Source organism: Tursiops truncatus, chromosome 3, assembly GCF_011762595.2.
Source record: "Tursiops truncatus isolate mTurTru1 chromosome 3, mTurTru1.mat.Y, whole genome shotgun sequence".
Taxonomy (NCBI): domain Eukaryota; kingdom Metazoa; phylum Chordata; class Mammalia; order Artiodactyla; family Delphinidae; genus Tursiops; species Tursiops truncatus.
In genome coordinates, this window is record NC_047036.1 from 150,612,763 (window position 1) to 150,630,575 (window position 17,813).

Sequence of the window (17,813 nt, forward strand, 5' to 3'; positions counted from 1 at the left end):
AGTTTAAAGCCCAAATAAAGTGTTCATTTCTCGTTGGCCGGGGGCACAAGCCGCCCACACAGTGTGGGCAGGTAGCTCCCTCAGCATCCAAACTCCCTCTGTGGGGAAATGAAACCCCCGGGGTCATTTGGAGGAAAGGTGCAGTTTCAATACACCCATACAAAGGGAGTAGCGTCATAAGATTTATTACTTTCAAAAATAGATAACTAATGAGAACCTACTGTATAGCACAGGGAACTCTACTCAATGCTCTGTGGTGACCTAAGTGAGAAAGAAATCTAAAAAGGAGGGGTATATGTATACGTGTAACTGATTCACTTTGCTGTACAGCAGAGACTAACACAACATTGTAAAGCAGTTATGCTCCAACAAAAATTAATTTAAAAAATAAAAAAAATGATTTATTACTTATATATCCCAGAAGCAAAGGGACACAGTGAGCCGGGGGAAGGGCAGTCTTCCACCCCAGGTCACAAGCCAGCAGGAGCTAGAGCGGGGTAGCAAGCACCTAGTCCTTACAAGGTGATTGGGGCAGAGGCTACTAACTTTTCACAGGCTTAACTCTAAGTGGTTTTTTTTTTTTTTAACATCTTTATTGGAGTATAATTGCTTTACAATGGTGTGTTAGTTTCTGCTTAATAACAAAGTGAATCAGTTACACATATACATATGTTCCCATATCTCTTCTCTCTTGCGTCTGCCTCCCACCCTCCCTATCCCACCCCTCTAGATGGTCACAAAGCCCCGAGCTGATCTCCCTGTGCTATGCGGCTGCTTCCCACTAGCTATTTTACGTTTGGTAGTGTATATACGTCCATGCCACTCTCTCACTTTGTCACAGCTTACCCTTCCCCCTCCCCATATCCTCAAGTCCATTCTCTAGTAGGTTTGTGTCTTTATTCCTGTCTTACCCCTACGTTCTTCATGACCTTTTTTTTTCCCCTTAGATTCCATATATACGTGTTAACATACGGTATTTGTTTTTCTCTTTCTGACTTACTTCACTCTGTATGACAGACTCTAGGTCCATCCACCTCACTACAAATAACTCAATTTCGTTTCTTTTTATGGCTGAGTAATATTCCATTGTATATATGTGCCACATCTTCTTTATCCATTCATCTGTTGATGGACACTTAGGTTGCTTCCATGTCTTGGCTATTGTAAATAGAGCTGCAATGAACATTTTGGTACATGACTCTTTTTGAATTATGGTTTTCTCAGGGTATATGCCCAGTAGTGGGATTGCTGGGTCGTATGGTAGTTCTATCTGTAGTTTTTTAAGGAACCTCCATACTGTTCTCCATAGTGGCTGTATCAATTTACACTAAAAACTTTTATTTAAAACCCGCTTAGCTCTAAATTTTTAAAAAATTTTATTTATTTATGTTTTTTGGCCACACAGCGTGGCATGCAGAACTTCCCTGACCAGGGGGTGAACCGATGCCCGCTGCAGTGGAAGCTCAGAGTCTTAACCACTGGACCACCAGGGAAGCCCACTCAGTGGTTATATTAAAAGGTTCCACCGGGGAAGGCAAAGCAGGAACCTGTGGGGATACCCTAAACCTATCTAAAAGTCCAGACTCTGAACTTTTGGTGTTAGTAGGGTCACCATACTGTAAAATGCCTAGGCAGCCACTCAGAAAAACAAAATTTTTTCCTCAAAGTTGTTTTTCTCATCACACCTTTCTAGTTTTGACCCTCTTGCATTATTATCCTAGCTAGGACAGGAGGTGACATGATGCAGCTGCAGGAAGGGCTTGGGGGAAAAAAGCTCAGTGAGGGCAGCCTGGAGCGGAGTAAGATAGATCCTGGGTGAAATCCCAGCTTCACCACTAGCTGTGTGACCTTGGGCAAGTGACCTCACCTCTCTGAGCTTCCATTAAAAACAAATTTCCATTATCAAAAATTTTAAACAGAAAAACAGAAAGAGAATACAATGAACACTTATACATCCGCCCAGATTCAACAAGTCTAAACTCTGCCATATTTGCTTCAACTAAGCCACTTTAAAGTAAATTACAAACGCTAAGGACCATCGTCCCTAAATACTTTAGCATTTGTGTCCAACAAAAGAGAACATTTTCCCCATAACCACAAAACTATTACGCCTCAAAAAGACAGTTCCCTGGGACTTCCCTGGTGGTCCGGTGGTAAAGAATCCACCTTCCAATGCAGGGGACTCGGGTTCGATCCCTGGTCAGGGAACGAAGATCCCACATGCTGCAGGGCAACTAAGCCCACGTGCCACAACTACTGAGCTCCCACGCCTCAACTAGAGAGCCCGTGTGCCGCAAACTACAAAGCCCACACACCCTGGAACCCACGCGCCACAACTAGGGAGAGAAAACCCGCACGCCACAACTAGAGAGAAGCCCGAGCCCGCACGCTGCAACAAAAGATCCCGCATTGCCACAACTAAGACCTGACGCAGCCAAGAAAATAAATAAATAAAATAAATAAATATTAAAAAAACAATTCCCTTATATATATATATATTATTTAATATTCTGGCCATATTGAAATTTCCCCAATTGTTCCCAAATTATATTTTACAGATGGTCCATTCACACCAAGATCCAATCAGAGACCTTGCATTGCGTTTGGTCATTATGGATCTTAAATCACTGAGTTTCCATTCTGCTTATCTGTAAAATGGGAAAAGAATAGTACATACCTCACAGGGTACACAAATTAGACATAATACATGTTAAGGGGTTAGGCTAGTGCATCCAAAAGAGTACACTATTATTATTAGCTTCCTTACTGGACTTGCTCTGCTCAAGGCAGCAGTGCATTGGGATGGAGTGTCTTGAGATGTCAGTAGCATGGGCTAGAGATAATGAGGCAACAGGTCCCAGCATCCTCAGGGATGTAGACCCACAAGCTGCATTTTGCCCAGCCCTGGCCTGGGGATGGAGGGAACCAGTCTCACCTTGACCACCTTCAGCACCCCCGATTCCTGGTCCAGCCCATGCTCCCCCTGGAAGCTCTGCTCCCTCAGGAACTGCTCCATGGTCTGCACAGTCTCCAACACCTCTTTTTTCCACTTCTGGCTGGGATGCAGGCAGTGAGCCACGAAGGAGTTCAGCCTGGAAGCTGGGGTGACAAAGGGCTCCGGGGGCACTGCCATCTCTGTCTTGAGAGTACCACTGGTGGCTAGATATATACCCACACACCTACCCAGCTCCTGGCACACACACTCTTCTTTAAGGGGACTCCTCCTCAGCTGACCTCCAGCACCCTGTGGAACAAAGGACCAGAGTGGAGAAGAAACAAGGGGTGTCTGGCTGACCAGGGGATCCTCTTCCTGGAGGCCATTCACTGCAGCTGGGGTACCGAGGGACACTGGGTGAAACCATCTTAACAGGCGGGGCTTTTAGTCACCCTTTCTGCTGTAGGTTTCGTTTCTCACCTCTTAGTTTCCCTTTTACAACTTGGAAACTGAAATTGGCTTGAGGATGGCCCTGGGAAAGACAACTCCCCCAGGAGATGGGAGTTGGATGGTATCCACCAATCCCATCCCCACAAGCTTGTCACCCAAAACAGGCTCAGTAAGAGCAGGCACTCGCTGGAGGTTGGGCTGAACAGTGGGAATTCTAGGGTTCCGCAGAACAAACTCTGGAATTCCAGTCTGCCCTTTGCCAGACTCTTAACCTCTCTGACCCTCACAGAAATAATCCTTAAAATGGGTTTAAGAATAATACCTACCCCATAGGTTGTGTGGATTAAGCAAGAGAACATTTAGCAGAGAAAACATTAAGTAAATGCAAGTATTGTTATTCGTTCACTGTACATCTATTGAGTGCTGGCTGGGTGCCAGACATTGTGCGAAGAAGACAATGTAAGACGTGGTTCCTGCCCCAGGGGCTCCCAGAGCAGTGGGGGAGACAGAGGAGACACAGAGAGTCCAGTGTCCTGTGTACTAGGAGAAAAGAGGGCACAGAAACTTGGTGGAAATTCAGGCAGAAGAGTTTCTTTGGGGTCACCTGTGGTGTCAGTGAACACCTGCTTGAGATGAGTCTTAAAAGACTGGGAATGCGGCCACGAGACAGAGGGCACAAGACAGGATAAGGCTGAGAAGTGTGAATCATCCTGCCATGTGCCAGGACTCGGCTGTCAGATCCACGTTGGCATGGAGGGCAGGGAGGGGAGAGGGGAGAGCTGTGCCTGGACAGGTGGGCAGGGATTGAAACTCGGAATGCCATTCATTCATTCATTCAACAAACATTTGTTGAGTGCCCGCTATGTGCCAGGCAGGTGTCCTGGGGATACAGCAGTGAATAGGCAAAATTCTCGGACTGCAGAGAGCTAACACTCTAATGGTGGAGACAGATAATAAACAGGATAAATAAGTAACATTATAATAATTAAGACGGTGATAAGTGCTAATCAGGAAAATAAAGCAGGGAAAGAGGTTAAAAGGTACTGAGTACGTGTGTTGGGGCAGTGAGAAGTGGCAATGTTCAGGGGTTCAGTCTCAAGAAAGGTGGCTAGGGAAGGTCTGAAAAGGAGACATTTGAGCAAAGACATGAAGGAGGCGAAGAGTGAGCGGTATGTATGTCAGAGGGAAGAATGAGAGAAAGTGGGACTTCCCTGGTGGTCCAGTGGGTAAGACTCCATTCTCCCAATGCAGGGGGCCCAGGTTCGATCCCCGATCGGGGAACTAAATTCCACATGCATGCCGCAGCTAAGAGTCTGTATGCGGCAACTAAGAAGTCCACACGCCCCAACGAAAGATCCCGTGTGCCGCGACTGAGACCCGGCTCAGCCAAAAATTTAAAAACAATAAAATAAATAAAAACAATTAAAGAAGAATGGGAGAAGGAACAGCAAGTGCAAAGGCCCTGTGGCGGCAGTATGCCTGGTGGGATTGAGGAATAGCAGTGTGACTGGAATGGAATGATCAAAGGGGGAGAGTGGGAGGGGATGAGGTTTGAGTACAAGGGTAGGGGGCAAATTGTGTAGGATCTTGAAGACTACTAAGACTTTGGCTTTTACTCTGATTGAAATGGGGAGCCACTGGGGAGTTCCAAGCAGAAGAGGGACATGGATGGACTTTCATTTTAACGGTATCACACTGGCTGTTCTTGGGAAGATTGGATTAAAAGCAGAGGGTGGGGAGTGGAGGTGAGAGCAGAAGCAGGAATTCAGTTAAGAAGCTACTACAACAGTCCAGGCAAGAGATGTGGCGCCTTGGATCAGAATGGTAGCAGTGAAAGGTAGGGAGAAGTGGTATGATTCAATTTTCTTATTATGGAAAATTTCAAACATGAACAAAAGTAGAATAATACAATGAACCTCCACGTACCATCCCCCATCTTCAACCATTATCGACCTGTAGACAGTTTTTTAAATGTTTATTCAGGTCTTCTGCCCATTTTAATTTTTATTGGCCACCCGGCACGCAGGGTCTTAGTTCCCCAACCAGGGATTGAACCCATGCCCCCTGCAGTAGAAGCCCAGAGTCCTAACCACTGGACCACCAGGGAAGTCCCAACCTACAGACAATCTTGTTTCAATGATATCTCCATCCACATCTCCCCTCCTGTATTATTTGGAAGTGAATCCCAGACCTCATATCATTTCACTGGCTATATTTTGAGTATAAACAGGTCTTGCTAAAGGATAGAGTGTGATGTGAGAGAAAAATTAGAGTCAAGGACCACTCTAAGGCTTTTGGCCTTAGCACTGGAAGGATAGAATTGTCCTTAACTGAGAAGGGAAAGACTGGGCCAGGGCACAGTGTAGGCATGAAGGTCGGGAGCTCGGCTTTGGAAGCAAACTTGAGTGTCTAGTGAGATCCGAGTTGGCTAGGGAGTTGCATATTTGAGTCTGGATTTCAGGGACGAAGTCTGGGGTTGAGATACAAATGACCAGCATAGATATATGTAAAGCCATGAGGCTGGGTGGGTTCACCAAGGGAGTGAGTATAGAGCAAGGCAAGAAAAGGACCAGTGACTGGGCCCTGAAACACTTAAGAGTATTAAGTGATTGGGGAGAGGCAAGCATCCGGCAAACAAGAATGCGAAGGAGTAGCCAGGGAGGTGGAAGAAAAATCCGGAGTGTGTTTTGATAGCCAAGTGGAAACATTGTTCTAGGAAAGAGAAAGTGATCCACTGGGTCACATATCAGGTGAATCTGCGCTGACTTTGTCCTGAGGGCAGTGGCAAATCAGAGGAGCGACCAGAGGTGAAATGACCATTCTGGAAAGATTGGTCTGGCTGCTTCTGTGGGGAGGATGGATTGCAGGGGGCAGGGGTAGATATGTAGGGAGAGGTGTCAGGACACTGTACAGTGATCCAGGTGAGAGGGAAGGTGACCCGGACTTGGCTGGAGAAGGGATGGGATTCTAGGTCTACCTTGGGGGAAGGGTGAACAGGACTTGGTGACTACAGGTAGGAGGTGAGGGAAAAGACAGGATGGCTATCAGCTCTCTGGCTTGGGTACCTGGGTAATGGATGGAGGGTACTATTAACAAAGGGAGGAAGATACAAGGAGGAGTGGGAAGTGGGGAGGTCTACAAGGGTAGCTGTTTAAGCCAGAGAGCTTAAAATAGTTGTCCACATTGCCTAATGCTTCCGATAAGTTCAGGAATATAGGTCTGAGAAGCACCCAAGAGGCTACTGGTGATCATTGTGGGTGAAATGTAAGGGAGAGCTGGGAGCAGAAGCCAGATCTTAGGTGCGGGGTTGAAGAGTAAGTTGGGTGAGGAGGATGGAGACCAGGAGTGTAGATAACACTTTCAAGAACTTTGTCGTGAAAGGGAGGAGAAAGACCAGGTGTTAGCTGGAGGAAGTGGTGGGGTGGAGGGTGTTTGTTGTCTTAAATACCATTTGGGGGGAAAAAAAAAACCCTCAATCATGACACGTTTCCATTTAAACTCTCCAACTGGCTAACCCCAAATGGAAAGAATCACATTTTTAATTACATAAATTCTAAAAGTCTGCGTATTTTCAAAGTTTGGTAGTGCCTGGTCCTTAAACAGTCCTATATTATAACTGTTTAAAGAGCAGTGGCAATTTCGCAAACCAAAGTCAACAATAAAGTGAGATTCCAAACATTTGTCCTATGTTTATAATGACAGATAATGAGCTTCAAGGCAATATAAAAGTTATTCAAACAAAAGTTATTCAAACATTCAGACCTTACATCTTAGTTTAAAACATTTTTTTGAAGTATAATTGATTTACAACACTATATCAGTTTCAGGTGTACAACATTGTTATTCAATATTTTTACAGGTTATACTCCATTTAAAGTTATTATAGGCACTTCCCTGGTGATCCAGTGGTAAAGAATCTGCCTTCCAATTCAGGGGACACAGGTCTGATCCCTGGTCGGGGAACTAAGATCCTACAGGCGGCAGGGCAACTAAGCCCGCACGCCACAACTGCTGAGCCCACGTGTCCTGGAGCATGCAGGCCACAACTAGAGAGAAACCTCCACACCACAACGAAGAGCCCACGTGCTGCAATGAAAGATCCCGCACGCCTCAATGAAGATCCTGCGTCTCGCAACTAAGACCCAATGCAGCCAAAAATAAATTAAATAAATAAATAAATAATAAACCTTTGAAAAACTGAAGTTATTATAATATATTGGCTCTATTCCCTGTGCTGTACAATATGTCCTTGGAGCTTATCTATTTTATACACAGTAGTTTGTACCTCTTAATCCCGTCCTCCTATTTTGCCTCTCCCCACTTCCTTCTCCCCACTGGTAGCCACCACTTTGCTCAATAGACCTTACATATTAGTTTTGATTCATTTCATTATTCATTTTCATGAGATATCTGGGAGTTCAGCAGCTTTCAAGATTTCAAAAGGGGGAATTCCCTGGCAGTCCAGCGGTTGGGACTCTGGGCTTTCACTGCCAGGGACCAGGGTTCAACCCCTGGTCTGGTATTTAGGAACCTGCAGGCCTCGCAGTGTGGCCAAAAAAGAAAAAAAAAAAAAAACGATTCAAAAAGGGAACATGGGGCTTCCCTGGTGGCGCAGTGGTTGGGAGTCCGCCTGCCGATGCAGGGGACATGGGTTCGTGCCCCAGTTCGGGAAGATCCCACACACCGCGGAGCGGCTGGGCCCATGAGCCATGACTGCTGAGACTGCGCGTCCGGAGCCTGTGCTCTGCAACAGGAGAGGCCACAACAGTGAGAGGCCCGTGTACCACAAAAAAAAAAAAAAAATGGGGAACATGCAGTCTATTGTGTATTGGTTTTATGGTTTGTAGAAATGCCACGCAGTTGGGCACATTTCTATGGCTGTGGGGGAAGAGCTAGTGGTTAGGAAGGGTGTGGGCTGGGTTTTAGGAAGGAGGAAGATGCATGAAGATGGGTTTTCTCTTAGCTTGTGTTCCTCCAAATGCAGAGCCTGAGACAAGGATTTGCATGAGACTTGTTTTGGGAAATGATCCCAAGGGACAGGTGTGGGGGATTGAGAAGGAGGAAAAAACAGTCCAAGAAATATCATGAAATTGATCACTACTGTGGGCAGCTGAGCTTTGATCCCACTGGGGACCCTCTAAGGAGCAATGCAGAACGTGCCTCAAAATTATCCACCTGAGAGGTGGAGGAGGGGAGTATGCACTCATTGCACTCGCTGGTTCCTGTCTTTCAATGGGTCAAGGCTTACCCCCTGGGGTGTTAACTCCCTGGAACTTCCATATTTGCTCAGAATTACTTGGAAGGCTTGTTAAGACACAGATTGCTGAGTCCCACTTCCAGAGAACCTAACTCAGGTAATTCTGGGCTAGCTGCTGAGAATTTTTATTTCAAAGAGGTTCCCAGATGATGTTGATTCTGCTGGTCTGGGGTCCGTACTTTTGAGAATCAATAACTTAGAGGTTTGAACTTTGAATGGTGACAACATGGGGGAGAAGGAAAGTTGACTCAAAGTCATGGAGTTGTGAGCCAGCATTCAGTGTTCTGGAATTGCAAGTGTTTGGCCACGTCTGGTATGTTTTGAGAGTGACGAGGAGAGACTGAGAGGTCGGCAAGAGCTAAATGGTCAAGAACCCTGAATGCCAAGCAAAGGAACTTGAACTTGATTCTGTAGGTAATAGGAGCCATTGGAGAATTTAAAGCAGGGGAGGATTCTGTTTCTATTTATGCTTCAGAAAGAGCACAGTGGTCTGGGTAGAAAGGGGTGAGCTAGGGGGACATGACCATAGAAGTCTACAAAATGAACAGCCTGATCTTGGCACTCGTGGGGATGTGGGGCCTCTCTTAACGAGCATGATGGTGTCACAATCCTTGATGTGCAGTCTGAGAAGCTATTGATTCCACAGTTTCTGGCCCCGGGACCCTCCATGTAAGGTCCTCCAGCCTCTTCAACCTTCTCTTTCAAGTCGTGGATGGAATCATCAGGGTCAATGGCGTAAGGCTTGCCCTGGCCAATGGAGTCCTTCATGAAGACCTGGATCTCAGGAGGGAAGGTCTCCAGCACCTGGAGGCTCCTGAAAGGAGAGACAGTGGTGTCCACTGGGGCCACATGTCCTCTTGTTTTCATAGTTTTGCCTTTCCCAGAATGTCATATGGTTGGAATCATCCAGTGTGTAGTCTTTTCAGACCGGTTTCTTTCAACTAGCAATATGCATTTAAGCTTCTTCCATGGCTTTTCATACGTCACCACTCACAGTAACAAATTATTTTTTTCTTGGGATGAGAGCTTTTAAGATCTACTCTCTTAGCAACTTTCAAATACACAACGATATTGTTAGCTATAGTCACTACACTATACATGACATCCCCAGGACTTATTTATCTTATAACTTGAAGTTTGTACCTTTGGACCACTTTCAGCTATTTCACCCACCTCCCACCTCTGGCAACCAGTCTATTCTATGTATCTGTGAGTTGTTTCTTCTTTGTTTTTAAAGATTCCACATATAAGTGATCTCATACAGTATTTATGTTTCGCCCTCTGACTTAATGCACTTAGCATAATGCCCTCAAGGTCTATCTGTGTTGTCACAAATGGCAGATTTCCTTCTTTTCATGTGGCTGAATAAAAGTCCATTATCTATCTATCTATATCTATCTATCTATCTATCTATCTATCTATCTATCTATCTATCATCTATCTATATCTATATGTCACATTTTCTTTATCCATTCACCTGTTGGACACTTAGTTGTTTCCTAGTCTTGCTTTGCCTATTTTATTTTATTTTTTTACACACACTGCATGATATGCGGGCCTTAATTCCCTGACCAGGGATCAAACCCATGCCCCCTGCAGTGGAAGTGTGGAGTCTTAACCACTGGACCACCAGGGAAGTCCCCTGCTTTGCCTATTTTAGAATCAGATTATTTGTTTTTGTTTGTTTGTTTGTTTGTTTTTTGCTATGGAGTTGTTTGAATTCCTTATAGATTTTGGATATTAACCTCTTATCATACATGTGGTTTGCAAATATTTTTTCCCATTCCTAGGTTGCCTTTTCATTTTGTTGATTGTTTCTTTTGCTCTCCAGGAGCTTTTTAGTTTGATGTAGTCCCATTGGTTGCTTTTTGTTTTTGTTGCTTGTGGTTTTGTTGTCATACCCAAAAAATCATCACCAAGACCAATGTTAAGGAGCTTTCTCTTTATGTTCTCTTCTAGGAGTTTTACACTTTCAGGTCTTACATTTAAGTCTTTAATCCATTTCAAGTTAATTTTTACAAATGGTGTAAGATAGGGGTCCACTTTCTTTGTTTTGCATGTGGGTATCTAGTTTTCCCAACACCATTTACTGAAGAGACTATCTTTTCCCTGTTGAGTATTCTTGGATCCCTGTCAATTAGTTGCCTGTATGTGTGTGGATTTATTTCTCGGCTCTTGATTCTGTTGCATTGGTGTATGTGTCTGTTTTCATGCCAGTACCATACTATTTTGATTACTCTAGCTTTGTAGTATAATTTGAAATCAGGAAAAGTGTTGCCTCCAGCTTTGTTCTTCTTTCTCAGGGTTGCTGTGGCTTTTGAAGTCTATTGCAGTTCCATACGAATTTTAGGATTGTTTTTCCTATTTATGTAAAAAATGTCATGGGAATTTTGATAGGGATTGCACTGGATCTGTAGATTGCTTTAGGTTGTATGGACATATACTCTCCGAGTGAGATGTGCATGTAAATGATTTGTCTAAGACCTATTAAAGCAAAACAAAAAAAGTCAAAGAAACTGCTACATTAGAAAATACTAAACGTGTAGAGTATGGGTGGCTGGTGTGTGCTCGGGATGACCCAGCCCCCTCCAGGCCAGAGGGGTGGGTGGGAAGTAGCAATTACAACAGACAAGGATGACCCTCCCTGTTTACCCCTCCCTCTGGGCCCATTTTATTCCAGGCTGCATCGTTTAAACTCAAAACACACTTTTAATATAGGGCCCTTGTAGCCATCCTGTTGTGCTACTCTTCACAACCCATGAGCAGGGTCACAGGAAACTGTCAACAGGTCTGGCTTTCCATGTTACCACTCATACAAGCCAGTGCTTTTCCACACTTGATCTACAGATCACAGACACGTGAGGATTATGCAAAAGAACAAGAACAAAGCTTTATTGTAAGTTTCACATCGAAACAGGGTCCACACGAGGCCCAGCCTGGGAGGAGGTGGACACTGATGGCCTCGCCGCAAAGTTATTGGCTCAGGCCAACTTCCTCCTCTTAAACCCCAAGGTAATGAATCGAGACCTGGAGGAGAATGACTTGGTCGATGGCCCAGTGGTTTTTTGTCCAGCCAAGCCCTGGGCAGGTGATGAGGGGGCCCTAAGAGCAAGGCTGCACCTTGCTGTGCCCACTGTGGAGCTGAGGCTGATAGGAATAGAGGCCGGAACCGACACACCCCTAAAGTCAGCCTTGGCTGGGCATGGGCTGCACCCTCCGCTGGAAGTAGGGGGGCCCTGCCTGGGTGCGCCCCCAGGGATGTGATGTAAGATGGGGGCAGCAGTGCCTCCAAACCTAGGCTTCTTCTTAGGGCTGGGTCCCGTGGTCACCATGGGGTGGCTCTGGTGAGGAGGGCCCCAGGAGTTCAGGCCCACGCTGCCCCCATTGCTGTGTGTGGTGCTCGGGGGCCCCCTCTTTCTTGATGTCACTCTGAGAGCTGCAAACATGCAGCTCAGATCATCTAGGGCAGCCGCTCTGCTCCCAAAACCCAGCTGTGTGCTGGCATGGGTGCCCACGGTGGAATTTCTGGATGATGAACACCCAGAAGATGCTTGTGCGGGGCTGCCCGAAGGTGGGGGGCCGGGAGCAGAGGCAAAGGCTGGGGCTTTCCGTTTCCTCTGCTGGGGAGAGCTGCCACAGGCGGTGGTTCCTCGCAGCTGCCAATCAGGGCCCCCAGGGATGTGCATTAAGATGGGGGCAGTAGTGCCTCCAAACCCAGGCTTCTTCTTAGGTCTGGGTCCCGTGGTCACCATGGGGTGGTTCTGGTGAGGAGGGCCGCAGGAGTTCAGGCCCACGCTGCCCCCATTGCTGTGTGTGGTGCTCGGGGGCCCCCTCTTTCTTGATGTCACTCTGAGAGCTGCAAACATGCAGCTCAGATCATCTAGGGCAGCCGCTCTGCTCCCAAAACCCAGCTGTGTGCTGGCATGGGTGCCCACGGTGGAATTTCTGGATGATGAACACCCAGAAGATGCTTGTGCGGGGCTGCCCGAAGGTGGGGGGCCGGGAGCAGAGGCAAAGGCTGGGGCTTTCCGTTTCCTCTGCTGGGGAGAGCTGCCACAGGCGGTGGTTCCTCGCAGCTGCCAATCAGGGCCCCCAGGGATGTGCATTAAGATGGGGGCAGTAGTGCCTCCAAACCCAGGCTTCTTCTTAGGTCTGGGTCCCGTGGTCACCATGGGGTGGCTCTGGTGAGGAGGGCCCCAGGAGTTCAGGCCCACGCTGCCCCCATTGCTGTGTGTGGTGCTCGGGGGCCCCCTCTTTCTTGATGTCACTCTGAGAGCTGCAAACATGCAGCTCAGATCATCTAGGGCAGCCGCTCTGCTCCCAAAACCCAGCTGTGTGCTGGCATGGGTGCCCACGGTGGAATTTCTGGATGATGAACACCCAGAAGATGCTTGTGCGGGGCCGCCCGAAGCTCGGGGGCCTGGAGCAGAGGCAAAGGCTGGAGTTTTCGGTTGCCTGTGCTGGGGAGAGCTGCCGAGGTCCCCGATGGCATAGGTCTCACCCCGCAGCGCTCTGTTGATGCGCCGGAACGCTGCTTCCTTTTCGGAGTCTAGGTCTTCGGCGGTGACCCGGAAACCCGGCTCAGGAGCTGGAGGCAGCCTCAGAGGCTCCCCTCGCCTGTGCGGCAGCAGAGGAATCCTGCGTTTTCGGGGCCTGGGACTGTCAGATGTGCGGGAGCCCTTCCTCCAGGGCCCTTTCTGCCCTCTTGCTGTCTCTGCATTTTTGTCAGGCTGGCTTTTCCTCTGGGAAACCACCGGAGCTGCAGAGGGCGATGGAGGGCCCTCCTCGCCCCCTGTCTTCGCAGACTTCTGGGGCAGCCCTTGCGGTATGGCGGGACCCCTCCTTCTCTTCACTGGCAGGAAACCTCGGGTGGAGCTATATGAGCTGGTGATGGCGTTTCTTTGGGGGCAGGAGCTCATACAAGAGGTCTGTTGTTTCCTGGCAGATCTGTCCTCTGCCCACTTGGCGTGGAGGTCTCTCTTCAGAGGTCCAGGCCTGGGCACGAAGAAAGAGCCCCCCAGGGGCCTAAATGCAGATCGTGCGCCCCCGGTGTCATTGGGGCCGCTTCTCTGGTCTTCGTTCTTCCCTGTGACTGTGGGGACTTCCTCCTGCTTGGCCATCCCTTGCCCGCTCTCTCCCAGGGCCCTCAACACCGTCTTCTCTGTGCTGTAGTTCGGGACACAGCTGGGTGTCGTGGCCGGCACTGGTTGCCCCCGCGCCACACTGACAGTGACTGTGTCCACTGCGGACACTGAGCTGCGGGACGTCGTGGAGGTGCGAGCACCCATCACTGCCTTCTTCCGATGGCCTCGCCTGAAGATGGAGATAAGGATCCCCATAAGGAGTGCAGCGTCTGCGGGATGGTAGAATGGGGTCTCAGAGACTCTGTGGCAAAGCGCAGATGGCAGAGTCACTGGACACTTGTGGGCCGGCCTGCGAGTGGATAGCCGGCCATAGACAGCTGGGTGAGCCGGGCCGGCCACGGGAAGTCGGTGGGCGCGGGGAGCGGGCTGGGGGCAGCCGAAACCTCCTGGCAGGTGCTGGTCCCCCAGTGCCCGGGACGAGGGTGAGGGGCAAGGCCTACCTAAGTAACTGCTCCTAGAGAACTTGAGTGAGGTCGGTCCGTGAATACAGAGCTGGGCTCCGAGCACTCTCCTTCAGCTGCCAACTCGGCCAAAAGCGGAGTGCGCGCTCTTTGGCCTGTTGCCTTTTTATACTCTGAAACCTGTGAGCGAACAATGGGCGTGCGTTGGCGGGGCGCAAAAGTTTAGGGAGGGGTGGCGCATGCGCAGAGTACACGTCAGGCCCTGGGGCGCACAGGTGAGGATGCGCGCCCCTGGACCGTCTAGCGCTTCTGAATCTCCCGGGGGTCTGAGGGCTGGAGGTGTTTGCCTTGAGGGTGATGAGCTTCTTGGCAGGACAGCTGGCCCTTCTCCCCTGGCCGCGCCCCAGTGCTGTCGGGGTAGCTAACTGTACTGGACGGGATCCCCGCCCAGCAAAGTGGGGCAAGGTCGCTGGCTGTGCAGCTCCCGCAAGAGGCGGCAGCTTTGGCAGCAGCGCCTCTGCGTCCTCCTGCCCTTTCCCCTGGCGGCACTGGAGGGGAGAGCCGCTAAGAACGGAAGTGCCCACACCATCCAGATCCTGCTGGGGTGACACCTGAAGTGGTGGCCAGGGCTGGCTGAGAGGGCCATACTTACCATATGACCCAAAAACCCACTCCTAGGCAATTAACCAAGAGAAAAACTTTTCACAAAACACATATGTGAATGTTTTAGCTATCTTGTCCACAATTCCTAAATATAGGACTATTGAGGTTATCCAATTTTCTTGAGTTTGTCATTTTTTAATTGTTCTTGGAATAACACTATGTATACGTATTGTTTCACAGTCTAGAGTTAATATTTTACCAATTAAATAAAATTCAGAAGGCTTACATCCATATAGATTCTTTTACCTTCCACTCTTTGTTATAGCTGTCATATGTGTCACCTTTATATGACGTCAACGCCACCCTCTGAGACTGTGGTATCCTTTTTTCATACATATACAGGGAATTGCCTGGCGGTCCAGTGGTTAGGACTCAGCACTTTCACTGCTGGGGCCCCGGGTTCAGTCCCTGGTAGGGGAACTAAGACTCCTTAAACTTAACCCCACTCTGGGGCAATGTCCCAGCCAGGCAGAAACTGCAGGTGGAGCTGGAGACCTTGAAGAGTTTGGCTATACTTCCAGCTCAGCCCAAAGCCCAAGGATGATTCTGGACTTTCATTCTGACTCGTGCATTTCAGATCTTTCTGGGTTTGGACCTGGTATATATGTCCCTCCCAGCCCGCCCTGCCTGCCCCTTCAGTTGTCACCCCAAGCAGGATCTGGTTGGCTTGGGCACTTCTGGGGTTTTTTGTTTGTTTGTTTTGGGGGTTTTTTTTTGCACTTCTGTTCTTAGTGGCTCTCTCCTCCAATGTTACCAGGTGGGAGGGCAGGCGGACGCACAGGCGCTGATGCCAAATCTGCCACCTCGGGTGGCGGCTGCTGAGCCAGGTACCCTGCTCTCCAGCTTTCCTGTTCTGGTGGCCGGGGACCCATCCTGTACAGTTAGAGCCGGCCGGGGGAGAAGGGGCAGCTGTCCTGCCAAGAAGCTCATCACCCTCAAGGCAAACACCTCCAGCCCTCAGACCCCCGGGGAGATTCAGAAGCGCTAGACGGTCCAGGGGCGCGCATCCTCACCTGTGCGCCCCAGGGCCTGACGTGTACTCTGCGCATGCGCCACCCCTCCCTAAACTTTTGCGCCCCGCCAACGCACGCCCATTGTTCGCTCACAGGTTCCAGAACTGCATCCCAGCAACAGGCCAAAGAGAGCGCACTCCGCTTTTGGCCGAGTTGGCAGCTGAAGGAGAGTGCTCGGAGCCCAGCTCTCTATCCAAGGACCGACCTCACCCAAGTTCTCTAGGGGCAGTTACTTAGGTAAGCCCTGCCCCTTACCCCCGCCCCGGGCACTGGGGGACCAGCACCTGCCAGGAGGTTTCGGCTGCCCCCAGCCCGCTCCCCGCGCCCACCGACTTCCCATGTCCGGCCCGGCTACCCAGCTGTCTATGGCCGGCTATCCACTCGCAGGCCGGCCCACAAGTGTCCAGTGACTCTGCCATCTGTGCTTTGCCATAGAGTCTCTGAGACCCCATCTACCGTCCCGCAGACGCTGCACTCCTTATGGGGGTCCTTATCTCCATCTTTAGGCGAGGCCATCGGAAGAAGGCAGTGATGGGTGCTCGCACCTCCACGACGTCCCGCAGCTCAGTGTCCGCAGTGGACACAATCACTGTCAGTGTGGCGCGGGGGCAGCCAGTGCCGGCCACGACACCCAGCTGTGTCCCGAACTACAGCACAGAGAAGACGGTGTTGAGGGCCCTGGGAGAGAGCGGGCAAGGGATGGCCAAGCAGGAGGAAGTCCCCACAGTCACAGGGAAGAACGAAGACCAGAGAAGGGGCCCCGATGACACCGGGGGCGCACGATCTGCATTTAGGCCCCTGGGGGGCTCTTTCTTTGTGCCCAGGCCTGGACCTCTGCAGAGAGACCTCCACGCCAAGAGGGCAGAAGACAGATTCACCAGGAAACTGTAGACCACTTGTATGAGCTCCTGCCCCCAAAGAAACGCCATCACCAGCTCATATAGCTCCACCCGAGGTTTCCTGCCAGTGAAGAGAAGGAGGGGTCCCGCCATACCGCAAGGGCTGCCCCAGAAGTCTGCAAAGACAGGGAGCAAGGAGGGCCCTCCGTCGCCCTCTGCAGCTCCGGTGGTTTCCCAGAGGAAAAGCCAGCCTGACCAAGATGCAGAGGCAACAAGAGGGCAGAAAGGGCCCTGGAGGAAGGGCTCCCGCACATCTGACAGTCCCAGGCCCCGAAAACGCAGGATTCCTCTGCTGCCGCACCGGCAAGGGGAGCCTCTGAGGCTGCCCCCAGGCCCTGAGCTGGGTTTCCCTGTCGCCGCTGAAGACCTAGACTCGGAGAAGGAAGCAGCGTTCCGGCACATCAACAGTGCGCTGCGGGGTGAGACCTAGGCCATTGGGGCCCTGGGCGCCCTGCAGCCTTCCTGTCCCTTTCTGCTGCCTGCCGCAGGGGCTGCTTCTCCGCAGAAAATGTTTCATAGTTATTTCTATTTTAATATGATCATGGTACATTAAAATGTATTAGTGCTTGCCTGTGAACACTAAGGTCACTTGTAATTTTCTATATTGTTCTATATTTTTGTGACTAAAGGCATTACTTGGGGGAATTAAAAGAATATCTTGAAGCGATTTTGGCTTTTGATCTGCCACTAATTGCTATTTAACCTTAATTCAGGGGTCGGATTCTTTGACCCAAGGAAACAGAATAGTATAAAAAGAAAGAATGTGAGTGTCAGATGGTGGCAGTGATTACGTATAGCAAGAGACGCCTTTGCAAAAGTTACTGTTGGTCCCAGAAGACTCTCACTTAGCTGTGTGACCTTGGGCAAGTCACTTCACCTAAATCTCTGAATTATAGGGCTGTGCTGATGATTTAAAAGTGACTGAGCACGGTGGACACTCGGAAATCCTGGGTTCTCAATAAAGCCACTGCCCTGTTCTTTGGTCCTTTGGAATTACTAGATTAGTAAAATTTATACTTGACAGTAATTTTAGCTTAAAGTTTATTTGTGT

The 17,813-nt window shown here is 49.4% G+C and overlaps 1 protein-coding gene across 2 annotated transcripts; it reads right to left on the reverse strand.

Annotated features, from left to right (window-relative positions):
* Positions 1 to 11,309: 11,309 nt before the first annotated feature.
* Positions 11,310 to 14,478, reverse strand: LOC141278367 (uncharacterized). Of its 2 annotated transcripts, none has more exons than XM_073802809.1 (2): positions 14,227 to 14,478; positions 11,310 to 13,955 (listed from the first exon to the last, which is right to left on the reverse strand). In XM_073802809.1, exon 2 carries the CDS (start codon positions 13,928 to 13,930, stop codon positions 11,624 to 11,626), a length of 2,307 nt encoding a protein of 768 aa, XP_073658910.1. In that variant the 5' UTR covers positions 13,931 to 13,955; positions 14,227 to 14,478; the 3' UTR covers positions 11,310 to 11,623. The 2 variants fall into 2 exon arrangements, with proteins under 2 accessions (XP_073658910.1, XP_073658909.1); XM_073802808.1 differs by having other exon boundaries at positions 11,310 to 13,995.
* Positions 14,479 to 17,813: the final 3,335 nt, after the last annotated feature.